Source organism: Astatotilapia calliptera, chromosome 18 (genome assembly GCF_900246225.1).
Source record: "Astatotilapia calliptera chromosome 18, fAstCal1.2, whole genome shotgun sequence".
NCBI classification, from domain to species: domain Eukaryota; kingdom Metazoa; phylum Chordata; class Actinopteri; order Cichliformes; family Cichlidae; genus Astatotilapia; species Astatotilapia calliptera.
In genome coordinates this window covers 17263444-17284887 of record NC_039319.1, presented here as the reverse complement: position 1 = coordinate 17284887, position 21444 = coordinate 17263444, and the positions used below count along the sequence as shown (strand labels likewise).

General features: G+C 40.8%; 1 protein-coding gene across 1 annotated transcript in view; it reads right to left on the bottom strand.

Moving 5' to 3' along the window:
* Positions 1-13136, bottom strand: part of cdh2 (cadherin 2, type 1, N-cadherin (neuronal)) — a 61310-nt gene extending 48174 nt beyond the window's left edge. Inside the window, exons 1-2 of the mRNA XM_026150927.1 lie at positions 12800-13136; positions 11054-11162 (exon numbers count right to left, since the gene is read on the bottom strand). Coding sequence (XP_026006712.1) covers positions 11054-11162; positions 12800-12859 — 169 coding nt within the window. The 5' untranslated portion in view covers positions 12860-13136. The remainder of the gene's footprint in view (positions 1-11053; positions 11163-12799) is intronic.
* Positions 13137-21444: the final 8308 nt, after the last annotated feature.

The window sequence follows — 21444 nt, the reverse complement described above, 5'->3', positions numbered from 1 at the left end:
CCACATTCTGAGGCGGCCCCTGTGCAAAGATGCCGCCTGTATTGAAAATGTTAGGATGTTACAGCTTATTCCCGTCTCTATATCTGTATCTGCGACTGAAAGGGCACAGGCAACTCACACCTCCAAGAGAAATGAGGAGAAAGTAAAAAGGTTATGAGTGATGTTGCAAAACTCTCTCGCCACTGTGTTTTCAACACACATTGTAAATTTCAAATAAATACACGCTGAAATTCAGCCAGATATATTTTTTTGGGCTTTACTTTTTCATTTCCAGCATTTTGTGCTCCTCCTCTTTTGTAACTGAACTGTGTGTGAACCTGAGATTTAGGTGACAGCCATGCTTAGCTACAGTGTGATCATACCCTAAGTGCATGTTTTTCCATCAGCTGCCACCCACTTGTCTGCAGCACCAGCTCGACGTATAAGCTCTTGCGATATGGAGCTTTTCAGGTCCAAAATACACACTCCCACTCATACCCACCCCTGCTACCCACAGGCCAAGATAATTTTTTTTTCCAGTTTTATACTGTACATTTTGATAAACAGTCCATTTAAGCACAAAAACAAGCCCCACCAGCGTAACGCATAAGTAGGCACTGCACTCACCAACAGCACGCTCAAGCACACAATTCTCATGCATTAGTCCTTTTACCTCAACCTATATCTATTTTCCTACAAACAAACAAACACTTGAAAAAATATCAGCCCTCCTTGGAGGATGGTGCAAGTAGCATAATTTTACTGATTCTCTAAATTGGACTATAGTGAAGCACGCACGCAATATCTGAGGTACATATGTGAACGAAACAAATGCACGATATTAAAATTGCCCTTATTTTAAACCGCACTGAGAAAGTTGTCTAATAACTAAAATACATTTATGGGACAAGTCTCTTGTTTTTATCTATTTCCTTTTCCCCTGGGATGTAATTGCAGACCTATATACAAACAATGCATCACAGAGCTTCTCTACACTATAAAACCGGTTTTAGTTGAATCCAGTAAGATAACAGGTATGATTATGAACACAAAACCAGCGGGGCTGTAAAACAAAATAACATCATAGCATGTTGATCCAATATAAATGCATCCCTCCCCCAAGATTTTACAGGCTGGGAGCTCAGAGGGAGGACAGGGCTGAAATAACATGTACTCAATCTTCTCTATTCACAGCTCTGGTTCGCCACAGTCCACACAAACATTCTTTACATGCTTCATTTTATTCAAATGGTTTTTCTGCCTGTTAGATTACCCCATTGTCTTTCAGCCGCAATAAAGCATAAGCAAGTGAAGACAAAAAACAAAAAACCAAAGAAGAAAGATTTGTGATTGAAATAAAACTCCAAGGTCCTTCAAATTATCTTTGCAGAAAGGCTCGCAAGTGGCTCTGAATCCATCAGATAATAATGACCTCAGTTTAAGATTGGCTGCTGTAATGTGTTTTGTGCTCCAAGTTTTAATCCTCCATGGAGTCTGCACATTACATACCCCGATCTCTCCCCAGACATATTCATAGAAGCACTGTGATTTTGTGTAATTCTAGCTGTATGTGCTCTCGCTGTCTAATTTATTTGAAAACAATTGGTCAAACGCTGTTTAAAAAAAATACAGTAATAATTTAAATGAAAGCAAAAAAACTAATAAAAAAAAAATCTGGAGAATAAAGCTGCCCCCTCGGTTCGATACAAAGTTCGGCTCCTTAATAAGCACATTTTATTTTCCCTTCTGGGTGTGGGTCCCTCTATCACTAGTGACAGGCGTGAAAGGTCAATAACCTTGGCTCATAGCCCTCGTATGGTTAGCAGTGCCGCGAATTAATGGTTCAAGGCGTTATTCCAAACTCTTCAAGTCAGCCAAAGGAAGCTTATCTTCTTCAAAGGTCACAACATTTAGATCACTTAGTGTGACAGCGAAGAACTGACACAGGACCTATATACAGTAAGACCGAGCATATTCTATTTGTGAGAAATCAGATGGAAGGTAGGTGGGATGTTGTTCAGCATCTTCAAATCCAGGCCATACAAAGTGTAACGACTTCTGGTACTCTATCTAAAAAGCTATTGAGGGGCTTCTATTGTGTTTTCAATGAATGTTCAGTTCGTCAAAGTTAAATTTTATTGAGCAATAGTTCAACTCACTACTTTCTGATCTTTAGAAATATACACAAAGGGGAAAAGATAAAGAGCAGAGACGTGCAATTCTCTCGACCAATTCTGACTTTTTCGAATCCACATTCACAGCATACAGAGTGATTTCTGAAACTTCTTTAAGGCCTTATTGAGTTTTTTGTTGTTGTTTTTTAACCTTGAATCACACAACACCCTGTATGGGATAACAGATACACTGTACTTGCCATGCATTTCCCTTGGCTAAAAAAGATCAGTATGAGTGACCAGAAAACAGCAGCACCTGCACGCTGTAAAGCACAGCACCAGTCTAACGTCTGACCCGAAGGTTTTTGTTAAGACTACTTTTTCTGCTTCAGGCGTCAAGAGACTAAACTATGGAAACAGCTGGGATTTCATAGTAGTTTCATGGCCTTGACTGCTTCATGGCATTGGGCAAATTATCTGATCTCACCTTCCACTAGTACAGCTATGATTTTCTTCTTCCAGCTATGTGTTTTTGCCCACCACAACCATCTTGGAATCTAGACAAGTGTGCCAACAGGTTTCCTGCTAATTTAAACAAAGAAAAAAAAACACTGACATGCAGAATAAGATTTCAAAGTTAGGAATGTAAATATTGATTTTAATATTAGTGCTCATGCAGATCTAATGGGCAGCTGCTGCCAGCTCTCTGACACAGGCAGATTCTATCTGCCCAGGATAAAATGATATAAAGCCATAAAGAAAATGAACAAGTACGGAAGAACTCGGGACACTAAGCATGGCCCAGTACTTGGAAGAAAGTGGCCATTAAAATAGTGGCAATACCTGAGCTGCTTTGACAGGTGAGAATAGGCAGACATGTGTAATATGCCCTATAATTGACATCACAATGCTGTTGTTGTTTTTAGGGTAGCTGAATAGAAGTTTTAAGTTTCACCTAAAATATATTTTTGCTTTTAATATTTGAATATCTTGAAGAATAATGCAGAAGTCAAAGGCTTGCAGGACTTGCAAATTCTGCCTGTTTAGACACATTTCATCTGAATCTTGTTAAACATGGATAGATTCTTAAAAGCTGATTTAACATACCTCTGCCTCAAATCTCACTTGTGTTGTGAAAAAAATATACATAATGCCAGTTCGTGCACTCTGCTTAAAATGGGGTTCAAATCTGGGTTAAAATATGTGTGACCTGTGTGTGTGACTTGCATACATAAAAAGGCTAAAGACAGGGCTTGCTCTGTTCGTTATTTTGCACATTTGCAAAAACATATCTCATTAATATTCATTTGAGATCTGCCATTGTTACAGGCAATGTACAACTGACTGCTTCTTTTGTTAAAACTTTAGTTTTTGCAAAGTTTGAAGCTCTGCTTTGGGTCAGTGTCCTGTTGTGGGAGGAAACCAGCTCAAATCACGCAGCATCCAAAGAGTATGGCATTGCATTGTAACAAGGAGTTATATAGCTTCCCTTGTTCAAGTTTTCTTCTGTGCAAACCACACCACTGCTAGCTAAGATCTCATATGAAAGTATAAGTAAGTTTTGCGGTAACATTTATATCTCAGAAATCTTACAGCCACTTCTAGCAAAGCTTTGCTAATGTAGCTACTTGACTGTATAGCTAGCTTACGGTTTCTAGCAAATGCTGTTCAATTCATAAAGAATAGGAAGGACAAAAGCAAGGAAACACACAAATGTCAGAAAAGGTACATTCATAACAAGAGCGATACCAATCGAAATCAGATTCAAACATGCCTGTTCTTTGTTCTTACGTACCTAAGCACCATATATCTTGGTTAAACATGCTTTGAACTATCAGACCTGCAGTTTGCATAACCAATTAGAAAAAAAAAAAAAAAAACATTACCCTTGCAGACCCTGTTCTGCTGAGGAGGCAGTGCAACTGGGGGGGGAAAACGGTGACATTCTCCGAGATCTTTAATGTCTTAGTAAATATCGACACAGCTAATATAAACTTAGACAACACAGACCGCAAAGTGATATGTTGCTTACTGCTATAGTGCATGCTCAAATGGAGGCAAGAAATTGCTGTAGGTCAATCATAATATCCCTGGGGTTGGCAGACACTGGTGTCAGCAAGGCCTGGTAACAGTAGATCACTTGAGACGAGTAATACTGTGGGCTACATATGATGAGCCAACAGTTTGTGGGGAGAGAATGTAAAGAAATATTTACAATCGCCAGTCCAAATCAATATTACACTGAAAGCTTTAGGACCTAGTTTGCATATATATATGTTATATATATGTATATATAATATATATGTATTCAACCAAGGTCACTGCAACCAAGAAAGAAAGAAAGAAACAAAGTAAAAGGACTAAATGCTACAGTACTGTCCTTGCATTACCCAATTAAGGCACATCAATCATTATATAGAGCCAGGGGAGTTCCTCCATCTTAAAGCACTCATCATGACGCAGAGGGGGAAGGGAAAAAAGGCGAGTGGTGGAGGTGATAGAGGACTGGATCAAACATGGAGAATGTCACAAGATACAACCTAGCAAGTCATAAGAGGCTAGTGTCCAGAAAAATGCTGGTGCATTGAAATTTCAGCTTGCAGCAGAACACAATAGTTGAACTGGCCTCTTCCTAAGCAGGATACTGGGCCTTTGTGAACACGGCGACAGTATGTGGGTCAATTAATCTATCCATGCTTCAAATTTCACTTGTTTGCTTTTGTCAGAGGAATAATACAAAGCCAATTCTTGTAGTCTCTTGATTTTGAGGCTTGAAATATGTGAGATATGTGTGTCACTTGCATACATAAAAAAGGCTAAAGACAAGGCTTGTTCAGTCTTTATTTTGCACAAACTATCTCATTAATATATTCATTCGAGTATTAGCTTCCTGGTTTGACCCTGCGCTCAAAGACTGCATTGTCTGCCCGCTGTCTGTCGTTCGTAGCTATGCAAGACAGGTAATGCCGACGACTTTTACACCTGAGCAGTAAGTGAATGCCTACTTTTCTGGTGGAAAGCAAAAAAGGCTGGAGTTAAATGTAACGCCTTACGAACAAAAGATTTAACAAGAGTGAGAAGCAGCGGGGGGAGTGGGAGGGGCTTCCTTTCACATGCCTGCCAGCATAAACGTGAGGACTCCGTGCACTCATGTAGCTTAACATAATGAGAAAAACAAGCACAGCACAGACAGAAACTGTGGGCAAAATCGAACAGGGTTATTGCACAATAAACAGCTGGAGAAACACTACAAAGAGCGCTTTCTCTGTAGAGACAGAATCTGTGAAAGAGACGTGGAGTTGTTTGCTCTACCAGCCAAAAAAAGGCTCTCCCACAGAAGAAAAATGACGCTGAAATCCACAAATCAGACCCTAGAAAAGAAAACAATTCACTCCAAAGTGATGATGTATTGTCTTCTAGGTGCAAGCTGGCATTTTCTCTTTTTTTTTTCCACACTGGTTCTAGCATTTCACTTGTGAAAAATAATACTAGCCCAGTTATATAGAGACATATATGCAGAAAGTCAGGTCAATACAGCTATTTATACATGGCCTCATTACACGGCGGGGTCATCTATTGCACGTTCTGGGTGTTCTTCACATTAAATAAAACATATCAGAACCACTGCGCCAGGCATTCATAATCACAATAACTAGGAATGTTCCAGATCTTTTTCATGTCACTAGTAACTGCAAACGTGGCAAGATAAAAACTCATAAACTCCCTTAACCTTCATATGATCACGTGAAGGAATTCTATTGTGAAATCCCTGCTTCTCAAATCCATCTTCAATCACTGCGCTTTGAAAACAGACATTAAAATTGTGATTTGGCAAATGGAGTTCCACGTGTACACTATGCGAGAGGCAAAGGACCATTTACGACACACCAGTCACAGTCAAAATTATATAGCACGGCCTGACAGCCGATTTTCTGTCAAATCTTATGTTAACAGAGCCTTTAAACCTAGCTTGTTATAGAAGCTTCAGTCACCATTATACTTCGTCACCTCCACCTCCACCGAGACCTCTCTGGGCAGAACAAGCTAATTATATGCCAAGGTCGAACTTCCTACGCACACACACAGGCATGACAGAAGGGCAACTTAACTACTTCCAAGTGTCAGTGGTATGCTGTTAGGTGCCCATTGTAGAGGGCAGGGCCTGTAACTGATAAGAGGGACATGAACTGAGGCGATAAGAAGCTTCAAGCCAGTGTCTGCCCATTTGCCTCCAAATATGGAGCATTAATTTGATACTAGCTTTGATTCGGAGAAAACTTCAGCTAAGTTCAGACACCAATAAAATGCATCCTATAAAATCATGCCGCACAGCAGGCTCAGGAAGCGCACACAATTTAGCTACAAATAGGTGTATTTGCTTTCATACGCTAACATTACTAGTATTTCACTGTTACAGTATAGCCTTAGGATTGCAATGGAGCTATAATGTTCTGACAAATGACTGCGATGTTATTACCAATGGCACTCCAGTCACTCTGTTTCCTTGTTATATTGCCGGCAACTTACAAGAGGTTACTCTCCAAAACCATTTGCTGCCAAGATTCAATCTGTCGTCACAATATGTGGTGGTTATCTAGGCCACGCTGCTCCCAGGAAAGAAAAGGTAGAGTGAAGTCAGATGAAAGCAAATGTATGCAGGCTGATAACAATAAAGAATAAAACAAATTCAACCCGAACCCGACAGTGATTCTTTAGCTGGGAATTGGAGCGCAGCCTTCATTACAACATATTGATCTCAGCAAACAAAGACCCTGAATTCATTGATTCACTTTGAGAAAAAAAAAAAGAGGGAGGCAGGGGCAGCGGACTGCTCTTTTGAACAAAGTTATAGTGAAAGTGCTGCCTTAGCTTAAAAAAATGAAGGGAGGTAAAAAGAGAAAGATGGCCATGGTCCCGTTGTTCCGCAGCGACAAAGAATATACATGAAATACAAAGAAAATATAATATAAAGGACGAGCGTCTCCTCGTAGTGCTCCTAATTTTCCCATACTGCATGGTAGTTACTCTGTGCCTATGGATCCCGTCTCGAAAATGAATTTGAATATCAATAAAGTCATTTTTTGAGATTAAAATGCCAAGTGCTGCCACAGAGTTTCAAAAAATAGATCCATCTCACACATCCCAAAAACAGAGATCTCAACAGCTCAGTAAATATCCTGTTTCTCCTGTTTTTCGGAGTTATCAGTAAATATTTCAACAAACAAAAGAGCTCTATAGATTTTTCCTAAGGCAGATCCATACAACTCTCGGTCCACTCAACAAAAACCATAATAGTTACCTACTGTCCATCATGCTGTTGGAGGGCAAATGCTTAGAAACCTGCATACGTCTCAAAAACCCTAGGTTTTAAATTTGCGTTTGTGTCTCTAAGTGATGAATGATCATCTCTGCGGGTCAGAATAACATAAGGTAGAAGTGCTATGCATTTGCGGCCTCCCCCGGTGATGGGTCAGGACCTTTTTGGCTGGTATTCCATTTATCTATACTTCATCAGGAAACCCCCGACAACCTCATTCCCAATTTGAGGCTAGGCAGAAAGGTTGAGTGTGTTGCTGAGCACTAGGTCCAGTTTACAGAGCAGGTCGAGCAGGGTCATGTCTCACCAAACACTGGGGCCCCTTGAACACATATGAGTGGCCCCGGCTGTATTAGAAAGTTAACACAGAGCAGAGAGACAGAAAAACAACATACTGGGTTTATCTGGTTCAGAATTTTAGAATTTCCAAACAGATTTGTTCTTCTGCCAAAAGAGTAAAATCGGTTTGTCTAAAAGGTTTGCAAACATAGCAAAGAGGTGCATTTAGTCAAAATAATACATTTACTACAAATTCTAAGATATATTTAGCCTGGAAACATTTTCCTGATGTATTCTACTCGCTGATATTGATGCTGCTTTTTTCAATCCCTTTATTAAACCGGTCAACTGTAAATCCATCCTCCAAGTCATGCGTGGAGCCAGCCAGCCAACTGGGCCCTCTTGACACCAGCACATTTAAAGCACTTGAACCAAGGCCAAAGCTGACTATAAACATACTTCTTTTTCATCACCAGAGCTCCCATAATTGTCAAGAAAATAAGTGAAACTCGGGGCTCAGGGGTGGAGGAAAGAAAAATGAAAGCAGCATAGAAGGTTGGGAGGGGGTGGGGATAGCAGAACAGCAGCATAAGAGAGTGTATTAAACTCAATTAAGCTTTTGGGCTTTTCATTAACCCAGTTTTTAGGGAGGGAAACCTCTGCTGAATAATGCTTCAACAAACTCGCTTTGCAACCCTGCTTTAAAGGCTTCATCTAGAAAAAAACGGCACAATGTGTGTCAGCTCTCCAAAGCCGCAAGGATTCCATTAGAAACCCAGGAGCAAACCACCCGCAGCCGCAGCCTACCTGAAATTAAATGCAATTTAGTAAAGTCACTTTGTCAAACAACTAAACTAGATAAGGGGGAAGCACTGCCTTCACATGTGTGATGGTCTGATAATAAACAACTATGTTTGGTCATTTCTCTTCGGTAGTATCAGGCCAAAGCAAATATTCCAGCCTAAAAGCAAGGTCATATCCAGCCCCGTGGAGACATAGCGCCCAACTGCCCATGCCTGATGTGGTTTGGCATCTACAAACAATGAGCACAGCCTCCCTTGAATGGCTCATTGTAGAGGAATCCTCATAAAAGAATAGTTGTACTCCCTGACTTTTCTGTGTGTTGCTCCGCCATGTTACTTTGATGCAATTAATTATTACCAATCTAATGAAAATCAATGGGCTTTCACGTGGTTAGCAAACAGTTAAAGTCTGCTTTACACAAACCTGATTAACGCTTACTACTAAATACACATTGTTAACTGGCTGGCCACAGTTCCTATCATTAAATCCACAGGATGTCTTTAAATTAGCGCATACAATGTCAGCAGTTTCCATGTGAACCGCCACCATTTCCAGGTCTTACAGGCCTCGGGATGTGTATTGTCATTCAATGGCAAAGACGACGCTGCAATTAGATGGGACAAAGATGTCAGACGACTCACCTCCGAGGTGTCTAATGCATCTGGGGTCAAATGCAAAATCATATGATCAAAGGACTCATGTTACTGACACCAGACGCAATGCACTGATAGTATTACATGGGCCACTCCAGAAGATCCTCTTTCAAATAAACTAATCAAACCATCAGACATCTGGTGACCCTTCACCAACAACTTAAAGAGAAAACTTTGCATACTGAAATGAACCTTCATTGGTTAATCAGCTACTCCACAATTCAGCCAGTGTCTTTCCGATTCGTTATTTAAAACCTCCAGGCTCACAATTGACGACGTTAATGAAATGCGAGGAAACATAAAGCGTCAGCCTGCTCAGCGTGGCTAAAAAAGCATTAGTTAAAAAAATAAAAGCTTGCTAGTGAAAAGCAATATTCTACACCAGCATGGTGAAAGCAACGTTGTAAAACTTTGGGAATACTCTTCACACTGTGGGGGCTTTGTCTTTCAAAACATGCCACAGGAGATTTTCATTAGAGAATGCAGTTTCATTAACATCATCCCACGCTGCTGAGCTCTGCTGCATTACAATGACACAGGAGTGCCCCACTCTGTCAAGGAAATCTCCACAGAGCAGCAATGTGTCTGGGGGAGGGGAGGGCAGAGAAAAGAGGAGGTAAGGGGGGTAGTGTGGGGGCAAACAAAAGAGAACCTGATTACCCCCAGTCACGGCTCATCCACGAGCCGACGGAGGGAAATCCATCACCTGCTGGATCAAACAGGAACTTGTGCACAAGGTAAAGCCCAGTGAAAGCTGCACCCACCCATCGGAGCACTCTCTTCCCTCGCTCCTTTCTTTCTTCCCTCGGCACTGCTACCCCGCCACCTCCACCCCACAGACTCACACCAACGGCAGCGTGCGAGTTTTAGGCACGCGCTGTGAAATCGAGAATGTTTACTAGTCCAAATGACCTCAAGGCTCTAACCCTTCTGATGGCACAACGGTGATATATTCCACTTTTATTACCGTCTCCAGACCTGCGTACCATTTCACAGTAGCTGCATCCTCATTTCACCAATATTAAACTCCAAAGAAGCAGTATTGGTCATGCCTGCTGCAACGTAATGAACTGCTACTTTCTTGTTTGCACCAGTTTATATGCTGGAAAAAACATAAAACCCACTTCTGTGTTCAGCAAAGAAGGACTACTGCTGTAACAAACATTCCCCAGGATATTTAAATTGCTGTTATTACTGCTATTGAGTGGGCTTAGCAGTGTCACCCTGTAGTTGAGAACACTACCATTGTAGCAGGAACTTTTGAGTGTTTGACCTAACAGGCAAAATGTTTAACGAGTTTGATTGAAATCTGTACAGAAGTGATGATAAATTATGACAACACATTGCAATGCAATGGCATAAGATAATGAAAATGATTCATCCCTTCATTGGAAGGCAGGGAATGTTTAATAACTAAACTATTTGCTTGATTAACGTTGTGTAAGTGTTCGAATGTGTGAGTAATTGGGTTTCAACGCTTTGCAACAGGAGTCACATCTTCACTGGATTCAACAAGTTTTGATCCACCAGATATTAGTTGCTAAAAAGGTAAACTAAAAATAATAATAATACTAATGTAGCCACAGTGTTTGCCCAGCAGTCAGCTAACAATGTGCCTGGTTTTCAACTTGCTCTGAGATGAGAAAAAAAACCACCATGCAAGCAAAGCAGAAAAGAGCCATAAAAAGCTGAGGCACATTTAAGCTGGTTTACAAGGCAAACTACATGACTTGCAATACCACAGAACAGCACTAAAGCTAATTGTTTAAATCTGTCAGGCTTGTTCTGATCCTCCCTGAATTGTACCACATGGAGGTAGGTGAGCACGCTCAACTGATATGCATGCATGCACACACTCGCACCCTCAAGGAGAGACATAACAGGGCAAGGAATGTTTCACTACTTACCGTTAAAAAGGGGCTGTCCTTTCTCGGTGATATCTGGCACCACAACCTTGTATACATCTTCAGAGAAGCCTGGCCTGCATGGTGGGGCACCCCTGCCCTCTGCTGCAATCTGTAATAGTGGGGTGGGGGTGGGAAAGGGGCAACAATGTCATAAATCAACCTTCAGAAATGCACTCCTGTTGCCTCCGAAACCCCTTGGTCACGTTCTGAAGTCCCTACAGTTGTACAAAAGCATCTGTTGTTTTTATAGCAGGGACCGCAATTAGGATAATGAGGCCAAAAGGGTTAAGCATTAGCCAAAAAGCATGGCTAGGCAAGAACAAGCTCCATTTGTCTCTGTGTAGGGGCCCAGGCACAGGGTAATAGCCAACACTCTTGGCCAGCCCCTCTGATCAACACACTACTCTAGACAAACACTCTTCACTTTGAAGTACAGGAACAAGGGAATAAAAAGTAAATGCTAACAATCCACTGTTGAGGGAATAAACATTTACGTGTGAATGTCTGAATAAACACCCTCAAACCACAGCGTTTTCTAAAGACTCTGCGAGGTTGTGACTGATCAATATGTTCCTTTTTATATCCCCCCCCCAATTTCAAGAAGAAAGCTGTAGTTGGGGGGACAAGATATTTAGAGAGTAATGTGGCTGTTGTAAAGAAAGAAAACAAAGCTTATGAAACTTGTGTTTCCATAAAGAGTGAGTTTTGCGCCAAACAAAGAAAACAGCGACTGTGAAGAACACACGCAGGGTATACTTATTAAGAAAAAATGCTCTGGTCTCCAGGCATGCCCAAATGTAGCCAACTAACAGCTCTTAGGAAGGGAGGCCTGGCCCTGTTTCTTTGCGTGCACTCTCAAAAGAATGTAAGACGAGAGGAGCCCCGCTGAAAAAGAGCATTGTGAGTATCCGTGCCACTTGCCATTCTTAATCAGAGGAATTTAAATGGAAAATGCTGGCAGAGAGGAGGGGTTGGGGGAGCAGGAGGAGGAGCAGAGCTGGAAGTCTGGCACGTTAGAATAAGGGATGTATATTTCTAGATACAAATGTTAACATAAATCACAGTTGCAGTTTTTTCAGATCCCAAAAAGCTTTCATTTAACTGCCTGATTGCTTTTTCCCCTGTTGCTCAAAGTGTCTGACTAATGAAAATAAATACATTTCCACAAGTCACCCCATTACACAGAGGGGTTCCAACCTTAAGGCTGGACAACAATCATTATCCCATCACTGAGGTGAAATTACCACAATAACATGTAGTCGGCTACTTTTCATTGTTCATCTTAAAGACTTTTCTTTTCTACCACAGATGCAATTAACTCGCCCGGGGGGACAGAGACACGCTGCAGCAATCTACATAAATATTAAACCAAACTAAATATAACCAAGTCATAACTAGGTTAACGTGGGCCTGTATCGCCCAACTGAGAACACATTAGCCTGCAAAATGATTGCAAATCATCCAAATGATTATTTTCTTTGTTTTTTTTGGCTAAAATGCGCACGCAGCATCTCTTGAAAAAGAAGAAAAGAAAGAAAGAAGCCATTTAAGTCAAAGCCACTTTACAGCGGATTTTTGTGTACTGTTTTTATCAAACTGCACACAATGTAAAGTGGCCGCTGGAGGGTCTAAGCACCGTGCCCGGGTTCCCCAAACTCAACATTAACAGCGTCGCTACGAAAGAAAACAAGCGGCGAAACTGTCCGGTGTAACTCCTGCTGGAAGCCGCTTTACACGTTACATTACCTGCAGTCCTGCCAAGACCAGCAGCAGAAGCAGACCGCTGCCCTCGTGTAAGGAACACATTTGGACGCCCGTGAATGCTTAATTCCCTCCGAATCCGTGAAAAGAAAGGGAGAGAAAAAAAGAAATTTAAAAATTTAAAAAAAAAAAAGAATATCCCGCTGACTCAAGTACAGCCCTCGATGGAGAAAAAAAGAGAGATCCTTCTACGACAAAGGCAGGAGCAGCGTCAGGAGCGGCGGCAGCATGTAGCAGCCTCCTCCTCTGTCTCTATCTATCCAGTCCGTAGCTGACGGAGGGAAGAGCACTGCCTGGTACTGAGGCTGCTGCGCCCTCCCATCCAGTCCGACACGAAAACGAAAAAAAAAAAAAAAGCCCCGGCCACTAGTCTATAAACCGCCCATCTCACTGTCTCTCCCTGCCGGTGACACAGCCAATTTCACTATTGGAAAGGAGCGGGTTCTCTTTAGCTATCTCGTCTAATGACTATTGACATGGCATTTTTATTGCTGTTGTTGTTCTTGTTGTCTGTCTTATAGGTAAAGTATGCATCAAATGAAAGTATGCTTTCAAACGTAGAAGAAACAACTATAGGTTTACATTTCCAGCCTGAAAAGATACACGATTACAAAACTGCTAATTGGACATTAGTGTCCTGATTCCAAACGCAGTATATGGTTTTCATATACCGGTACATAGGTATTAAAAAGTTTTAGTAGTGTATCAAACCAAAGACTCACACAGTTATTTAGCGATGATTGCCACACATTTAGTGGAGCATTTTGGTATTTCCTTATAGTTTCCCAGCCAAACTCTTTGGTCATTGGCTCCAGACTCCTCTGAGAAAGAAAATGCTTTTTGAATGTCATGGGCATCAGTAAACCAGTTAGCTGTCTGTCAGCTGGCATGAAAAACAGCCCAGATTTTACCGATCATTAGGTGTGACATTCAGATCACACCAGCCCTGGGATAAATATTGTTTGCTGCATGTTACATCCTAAGGATTATCATTTATCTTAATGGCCTGGCCCCCTCCTACCTCTCGGAGCTACTACAAATCAAATTCAAATTCAAATTTTATTTGTCACGTACACAGTCATACACAGTACGATATGTAGTGAAATGCTTGGACAACTGCTCGTGACCTAAAGAAAACAAAAAAAGGAAAGGCTATGAATAAGATAGGAAATAAATATGAAAAATTAAAAAGGGTAAATTTAACTAGGAAGGAATAAAATATAAATTAAGGTTAAAAATGAAATAACTGTACAACACAAATTAGAATGAAGGGTAAATTTAACTGGGAAGAATAAGATAAAATATATAAATTAAAGTTGAAAATAAAATAACTGTACAACAAAATACACAATACACAATATATAGAACTATATAAGAATGTATGAAGAAATCTAAATATAAATAAATATATACACAATAACAGCAGCTGTACAAGTATTAACTGGAAATGAAGAATATAGTGACCAGTGTTGTGCAAAAACAATGTCCAGAAAGTCCAGTGTGTGTGTGTATACAACCATATACACCTCCCCGTTCCCTTAGGTCCGCCAATCAGCAGCTCCTTAAGGTACCAAAAACTAAGTATAAATCTAAAGGTGATCATGCTTTTGCTGTTGTGGAATGATCTACCCTTGCATGTTAGGCAGGCCTCTTCTCTCTCTGAATTTAAAAGTCGTCTTAAAACATATTTATTCGCTGAAGCCTTTGGCATTGATTAGAGGGGTTGACTCAATTTGTTTTGACATGTTTCAATTTATTTTAGTTTTTTAGTTATTTATTTGATCTTATCTCATTTTAATTTTCTTTACTTATGCTTTTAGCATGTACAGCACTTTGTGAACTCTGGTTTTATGTTAAAGTGCTTTATAAATAAAGGTGGTATGGTATGGTATGGTATTTATCGGTGATTAGGGTGTGAATCTGCTTTGGTTATCTCTCTCTCTCTCTCTAACACACACACAAACACATGTGCACATGCATATACACATATACACTGAGCACCCCATCACAGGCTAACAAGCTCATTGTTTCATAAATGGCTCACTCGTTCTGGAATTTGGAATTCTGCAGTCTATTCATCTTTCCTCAGCTTAGAATTTGCAAGCAAAGATATTTTTTTCATGTTCCACTCAAAGACACAATGAATAATTCTCTTAAATTGCCTCCTCATGTGATACAGCCTGATGAAGGTTAAGTCACCTGGGTTGTGCTGCTGACACCTAATTAACTATCATGAGATAGCTCCACGAAAGAGATCGCATCTGAGATATTTTATTTCTGTAGATGGGGGAGAGGGAAAAAAATACTTATTCCATCTGCAAATAATAAACAAAGGCTGACTTTCGGTTCACCCCCTCCTGGGCAATCTATTGTTTTCCAAGTTATTGGCGGTTTCAGGTACAGACAAGTAGGCGTGTGATGCTGCCTCCACTCCTACAAATCAAACCATCCACTCCTGAGAGTCTGTTGTAATCCTAAATCAACAGCAAGCACCATTAAATTCCTCTTACACGCAACACACATACACACATACGAGAAGCAAACGATGTGTAGTTTTGTTTTTTTAAGTGTGTCTGTGAAGGTTCTCAGTCATCCAGGTCATTGTAGTCAAAGCTTGCAAAGAAAAGCGTCTGGACTTCTTTAAGTTGTTTCACCTCTCATCCGAGAAGCTTCTTCAGTTTTTTAAGTGCTTCCTTCTTGCAGAAATGGGACTTAAGTCACCTCTGACTCTTCTGTTATCAATTAACACGCCTGATGATTAAAAGTAATAATTAAACCGTTCATTAATGTAAACAGAAGAAGAAGAAGAAGAAGAAGAAGAATGCACATCAAAAATGAATATAACACACACCTGTCACAGATAAACTGTTGTGGTCACGTTTCCCTTTCTTTCGTCGATTAAGGAAAGCCAGTTATTTACCAAAGGCAGCCACATTTCACGTGCCCTTCCTTTCTTTGCTGTGACAGAATAGGGCAAGAGATCAAACCGAATGACCTGCTGATAATTGATATCACATTTTGTACAAATTGTTACATTTATGTAATCTAATTGAGAGTGGGATCAAAATGCTCCATCTCTTTGATTAATGCAGAGGCGGTTATCTTTCATCAGTACTTGTCTAGGCAGGGACGAGAGGAGGCGTTAGTGGGAATCCAATTTGGACTTGGTGCATTCAATCAAACAATATCACATTGCATGATGCATAATACCAATCTGAGACCCCCAAGACACCTCAGCTTCACTACTGGAACTTCAACATTATGCACTCCACACTGTATATAAATGCCACTTGTTTTGCACATATTCAACTCTGTATATTTTATATATTTTATTATTATTATTATTATTATTTTATTTTTTTTACTATTTAATTTGTAAAAATGTGTATACACACACACACACACACACACACACACACACAGGAAAAGATTTAGTATACACATCCAGAAATGCATACACTATTATATATTGTACATATATTTATTAGTTTCAGGTTGGCCATTCTTGTATTTTGCTCGTTTGTGTTGTTGTGTTTGCACATCTCTGTTGCTTGTGGGGCTCGCACACAAGAATTTCACTCGCATGTGCTGTGCCAGTGTGCCTGCACATGTGATGTGACAATAAAAAGTGATTTGATTTGATTTGAAGAAGTCTTCGTGCAACACATGTTTTGGCTTCAAAATGTAGAGGAGAACATTTTTGCCATCAAGGTCACTTTGCAGTCTGTGGATAATATATTCTCTGGCCTGAGCGACTCTGTGTGCAGACAGATAACTTTGTTTTGCAAGCGTGTGTGAGGCAGCTATATGATGCATGTTGGTGGTGATGCTGACACTGCTGTTGACTCTCATAAGCACAGGTGTCTGGGGGCCGGTGGCCCGGAGGAGCCCTCGATTCCACACCTTTTAGTCTGCACAATTGGATGTTGTGTGGTGTATTGCAGCACGGTGGCCTTGACCGCACTGGAAGAAAAATGGACGAGGTCAGCAGCACTTTCACATCCGCGGCACTTCTTCATGCTGACTTTGTGTTGATACAGGAATATGACACAGTTCACCCTCTGCTCGCACATAGTGTAATGCGGAGCTTAGGCATTTACTTGCGAAAGCCAAATTTACTGTATATCACAATATTCAATGACACTTGTGGGCCCAGCTTTGTATCTTGCAAATGGTAGTATTTAGCATTGAAATATATTCCCTTTGGGTAAAAACACACATATTTTGACCTCCTTCAACAATTGGCTAATTACATTGTCACTGTCATTGTCCTATGCATGTCAAAGGTTGCTTTGGAACAAATTAGTGAGCGGAAAGGAGCACCTCAACGCCATTATCAATTTCAATCAAGCTTCATTGTTATGCATTCAATAAAGGATCTCTAAGGACCGTCGTATTGCTCTGATTATTCTCCTCTCATTCCAAATCAGCTCATTGAGTCTTTTATTCCATTTGAACAATAGAGCCAAAAAGAGACGTGGTGTAGCTGCAACTCTGTATAGCATGTACACAGATATATGCCTGTTTTTTTCCTGCTTTTTACAATGATTTTTAGCAAGGTTTCCGCTTCGCATCCTCCACATAGTGCGTGGCATGTTGACGAAAATATTGCACGGTTACTTGGCTGAAGTTTTGTAACCTTGAAAGGATCTGATTATATTTTATTATTTGCAAAGTGACAAACAGCAAGGGAGACATGCACGAAAATTTCTGCTGAGCATTTTCTCTCTGTAATTTCTTGTGAAAAGACATGTCAGTAAAGCAGCTTGGTGCCACCCCCTTTGTCGACAAATAAAGGCAAAATGCTGCTTTGCAAGCAGCTCTGGCAATGTCTACGGAGTCACGGGGCTTTTACAAGTGTGTGTCTGCCCCAATTTATGGATTGCAGTTTTTTGCTGGAGGCCACATCTGTCTGCTGCATGCTGGTGTGCCACACAGATCTAATAGTGATTGATTGCCTGATTGAGGGAAATTGTGTTGAACTCCCGAGCAACCCAAGGAGAGAAGAAAACATCTTTAATTAGTGATGCAATAAAAGTGTGGCTATTGATTTGTAATGGCACACGCATGTGCAAAAAGACACTTATCCCAATTATTTATTGTTCAGAGTTCAGCTTAGAGTGTTAGCGTGCTACATTTGCTCATTAGCACAGAACCCACAGTCACCTACAGTACAAGCTAATGGGAGTGTTCTGTCATTAGGCGCTGAGACATCTTAGTCTATCCACAGACCCAACCCACAAACATGGCATAAAATATCTGCCATGCACATCCTAATGGTAATGAGAAAAGCAGCTTAACAAGTTTCCTTTACACGTCTGTGATTCTGTCACTTGAGCTTTTGGAGCAAAACTTGAAAGTTTGCTTTAATAAATAATGCTGTCATATCACCATGTTATCTTATATGACAGATCAAAGTAAGGCTTCTGCAAAAAAACACACATACATATACAGACACTCACAGCACTCGACTGCATGGCCACACTGCATTGCCTAAATGATAAGCTAATGCAGGGAGACTATCAATTTCCAAATTGACACATAACATTTCTTTTTATTCTTTTAACATTCCTCCTGAGCTTTCTGAAATCTGTTGTCTCTTTTGTCTTCAGTATTTCCAGCTCAAAAATGTATTTTCCCTTATCACTATTGATCTGCAAGAAGACAAGGTCTTTGGCCGTGACAGCCCAGCCCATATGATTTAGGAGTGGACCAACAGCCTGTCTAAGCACAGGGGCATCAGTGGATTTACACAAAGGCTGGTGCTGCTGCTGATCTACCCCTTGCATCTCCCTCTACCTCACACTGGGCTTTCTTATTAGGAGCTTAATTTTGGAGGCAGTTGGGAATAAGACAGTTTTTTTTCCTGTAATCACAGAGGTAATGAGATTAGAGGTTATCCCAATAAATGCTTGATTTTGGGTTTTTTTTTTTTTGGTTATCTTCATGTTTTCAGCTGGGAGAGTTTAGTTTTCACATTTATTAGATTGCTTTAATGCAAATGAAGGAGAAGCCTGGTAACAAAAATGTGTTAATAATTACTGCAGGCTTAAAAAGGTGGCAAAGGTCTGGCTTGTTCTTGGAGTTTGTCAGATTGCTTAAAGCGGTACAGTGTGTTCATTACAATTACAAGGGGAACAAATTATAAAAAGAAAGTTTGTGAATATAAAACATCATCATAGTGTATCATTATAGATTAAACATAGAAAATTAAGATGCTTATTTTTAATATAAAACCAATCGTCTTAGGGACAACCAAATTAAGATCATTATGAATTTTACTGAAGACAACATTGTTGATTTGATACATTATAGTGTGCTCTAATGAGATTAAAATATGATCCTCGTTCACAGTAATTGTCATAGTACCTACTCCAACACGCTTGCCCGTGGATATTAGTATTTATTTTTTCCCCATTAGTATGAACAGGATTATTGTCTGGTGCAAAATGCTATCTTTACAGCTCATTAGCAGTCAGCAGGTTATCAAAAGTGATGTTTTTCTTTCATTAACTTTGAAAATATTGCTGCACTTTTCATCTGGAACAGATAATTGCTGAAAAATAAAGCACCTAAAAATGAGCAATATAGAGAAGGTTGTAATGCATTGTTGTTCATTCTGTGATTCTGCCTGGATTTCATCCAGTGATAGACTTGTGTTTGCCTTCAATATGTGCAACTCTCTGCCATCCAAAGAAACAAAAACAAATAAAAAACGATCCACTGATGTCAATAAGAAAATGCATTTTTTTTGTTAAACTAATGGTAGTTTTTGTATTCAGTTCTTTCCTTGTATCATAGACAATGCTTCAAACCATTAAGCAGCACACAAATTATATAGCATAGAAAGGCACTTGTAGCCAAAGCAGCAGATGTTAGTGGCAGGTTGCTCAGTGCGAAGGGTGCCTCATTTGGCTCACTCAGGAGGTGATCATGAGACATATTGCCTTTACTCTCGCCCTCCACACAGACTCATGACTGTTCCTTTCACCCGCTGGGATGCTGAGGAAGGGTCAGTAGGACACAGCAAAGACTTTGAAGTGAAGAGTTTTTAGGGTCAGTGTTTCTGGTGTTTCCTTAGTCATAGCTTTACTATATTTGGTTAAACCAAAGAATGATTCATCAGTGTGACTCACAGAATCCACACTCCTTAAACAGACAAAGCACGTCTCACACAATGCTTTTGAAATCTCATGGATCTTCACTGAAGCTATCTGCAGTTCCGTTTTTTAAAAATATGATATTCTGTGCTTTAGGATGTTTTCATCCAAAAAAAGTCTTAAGGATCCTGTTTTGTCTCTCTTTGTGCTTTTTCTCCTCAATACCCCCCTCATCTTTCTTGGTATCTAATTGGGTTTCATTGATTTACTCCATCACGATGCTAGCTTGGCCAAGTCTCTGCTGACCCTGCAGAAAAATATCAGGCAGGCTGTCTAACAGGCAGCGTTCCGGCTACCCGGACACAACCCCAGCACTCCCAGTGCAAGCAGTGAATGATTGTGTCAGTGAGCTGGAATTGAGTCAACCTGCCGCTCCTGTGGCCCTCACAGCTGAACCATAGATTAGCTAGCACTGAAACAACACAGGGCTCAAGAGGGGGGGTGGAGAGGGGGGGTGGCGTGTACACACTGGGCAGAGACTCTGGTGCGGTTGTGAAGAGGAAGAAACGAGGGGGCCAACTGGCGGTTGTCAGGAAGCCGAGGGACACAGCCTCTCATCTGTGCCTGAGGAACTATGTGTCACCTTGAGTTCTCTCTGGAGGAGGTGTCCGGACATAAACCTGCTGGGCCAGGTGGGGTGTGAAGAAAGGATGAAGGCAAGGAGGAAGTAGAGCTGTCCAGATTTTCACATGTGACAAATGTGGCTGAGCAAAAAATCCACAGCATCACTCATAGAACATTTGAACAGAGTGAAAATGAATTTGAAAAAAAGAGTCTTGCCTCACCTTTTCAATTCTGCATGCAGCAATAGAGAGGATAAAAGAAAAGGATATAATACTGACAGAGCTTTGATACCAACTGTGTCCTCGTTTCCTCCTCTCGACTCCTGTCCCCCTTCTGCCATGCATTATAAACGGCTGATTATGACAGTGACAGCTCCTCAGGTGTGCCGTATGCTAGATTTGTTATTCAGCTCACAGGCATTTCTGTCCCTCCCTCTTACCACCTGCACAAGCACACAATCACGCACACAGTGACACACACACAAATGCACACACGCAGGCAGAGGTGCACACACCCACACTCACCCTCCCACTCACACACAGATCCCACACCCACACATACACACACACAACCACAACGGATTTCTCACAGCTGCTGTGTCAGCGGGATTCTGGAACCAGAGAGAGGGGGGGTATTACATGAATCAGCCTCACACAACTGTTGTATTCGCAGTCCTATGATCTGAACGCACAAATGAAATTAAGCTTTTATTGTTTGATTTAAATTTTCAATGGCCCCTGGTGCGCTCATGAGGTTGTAATTGCAAATCGTTTTTTGGTTAATGTTGTTTTTTTTCATTTTAAATTAATGGACAGGATGGGCTGATTTGGATTCCTGGAGCACACTGCAAAGACAATTTACAAATCATACCTTACAGGCAGGGGTTAAAGTGGGCTTTGGCAGGTG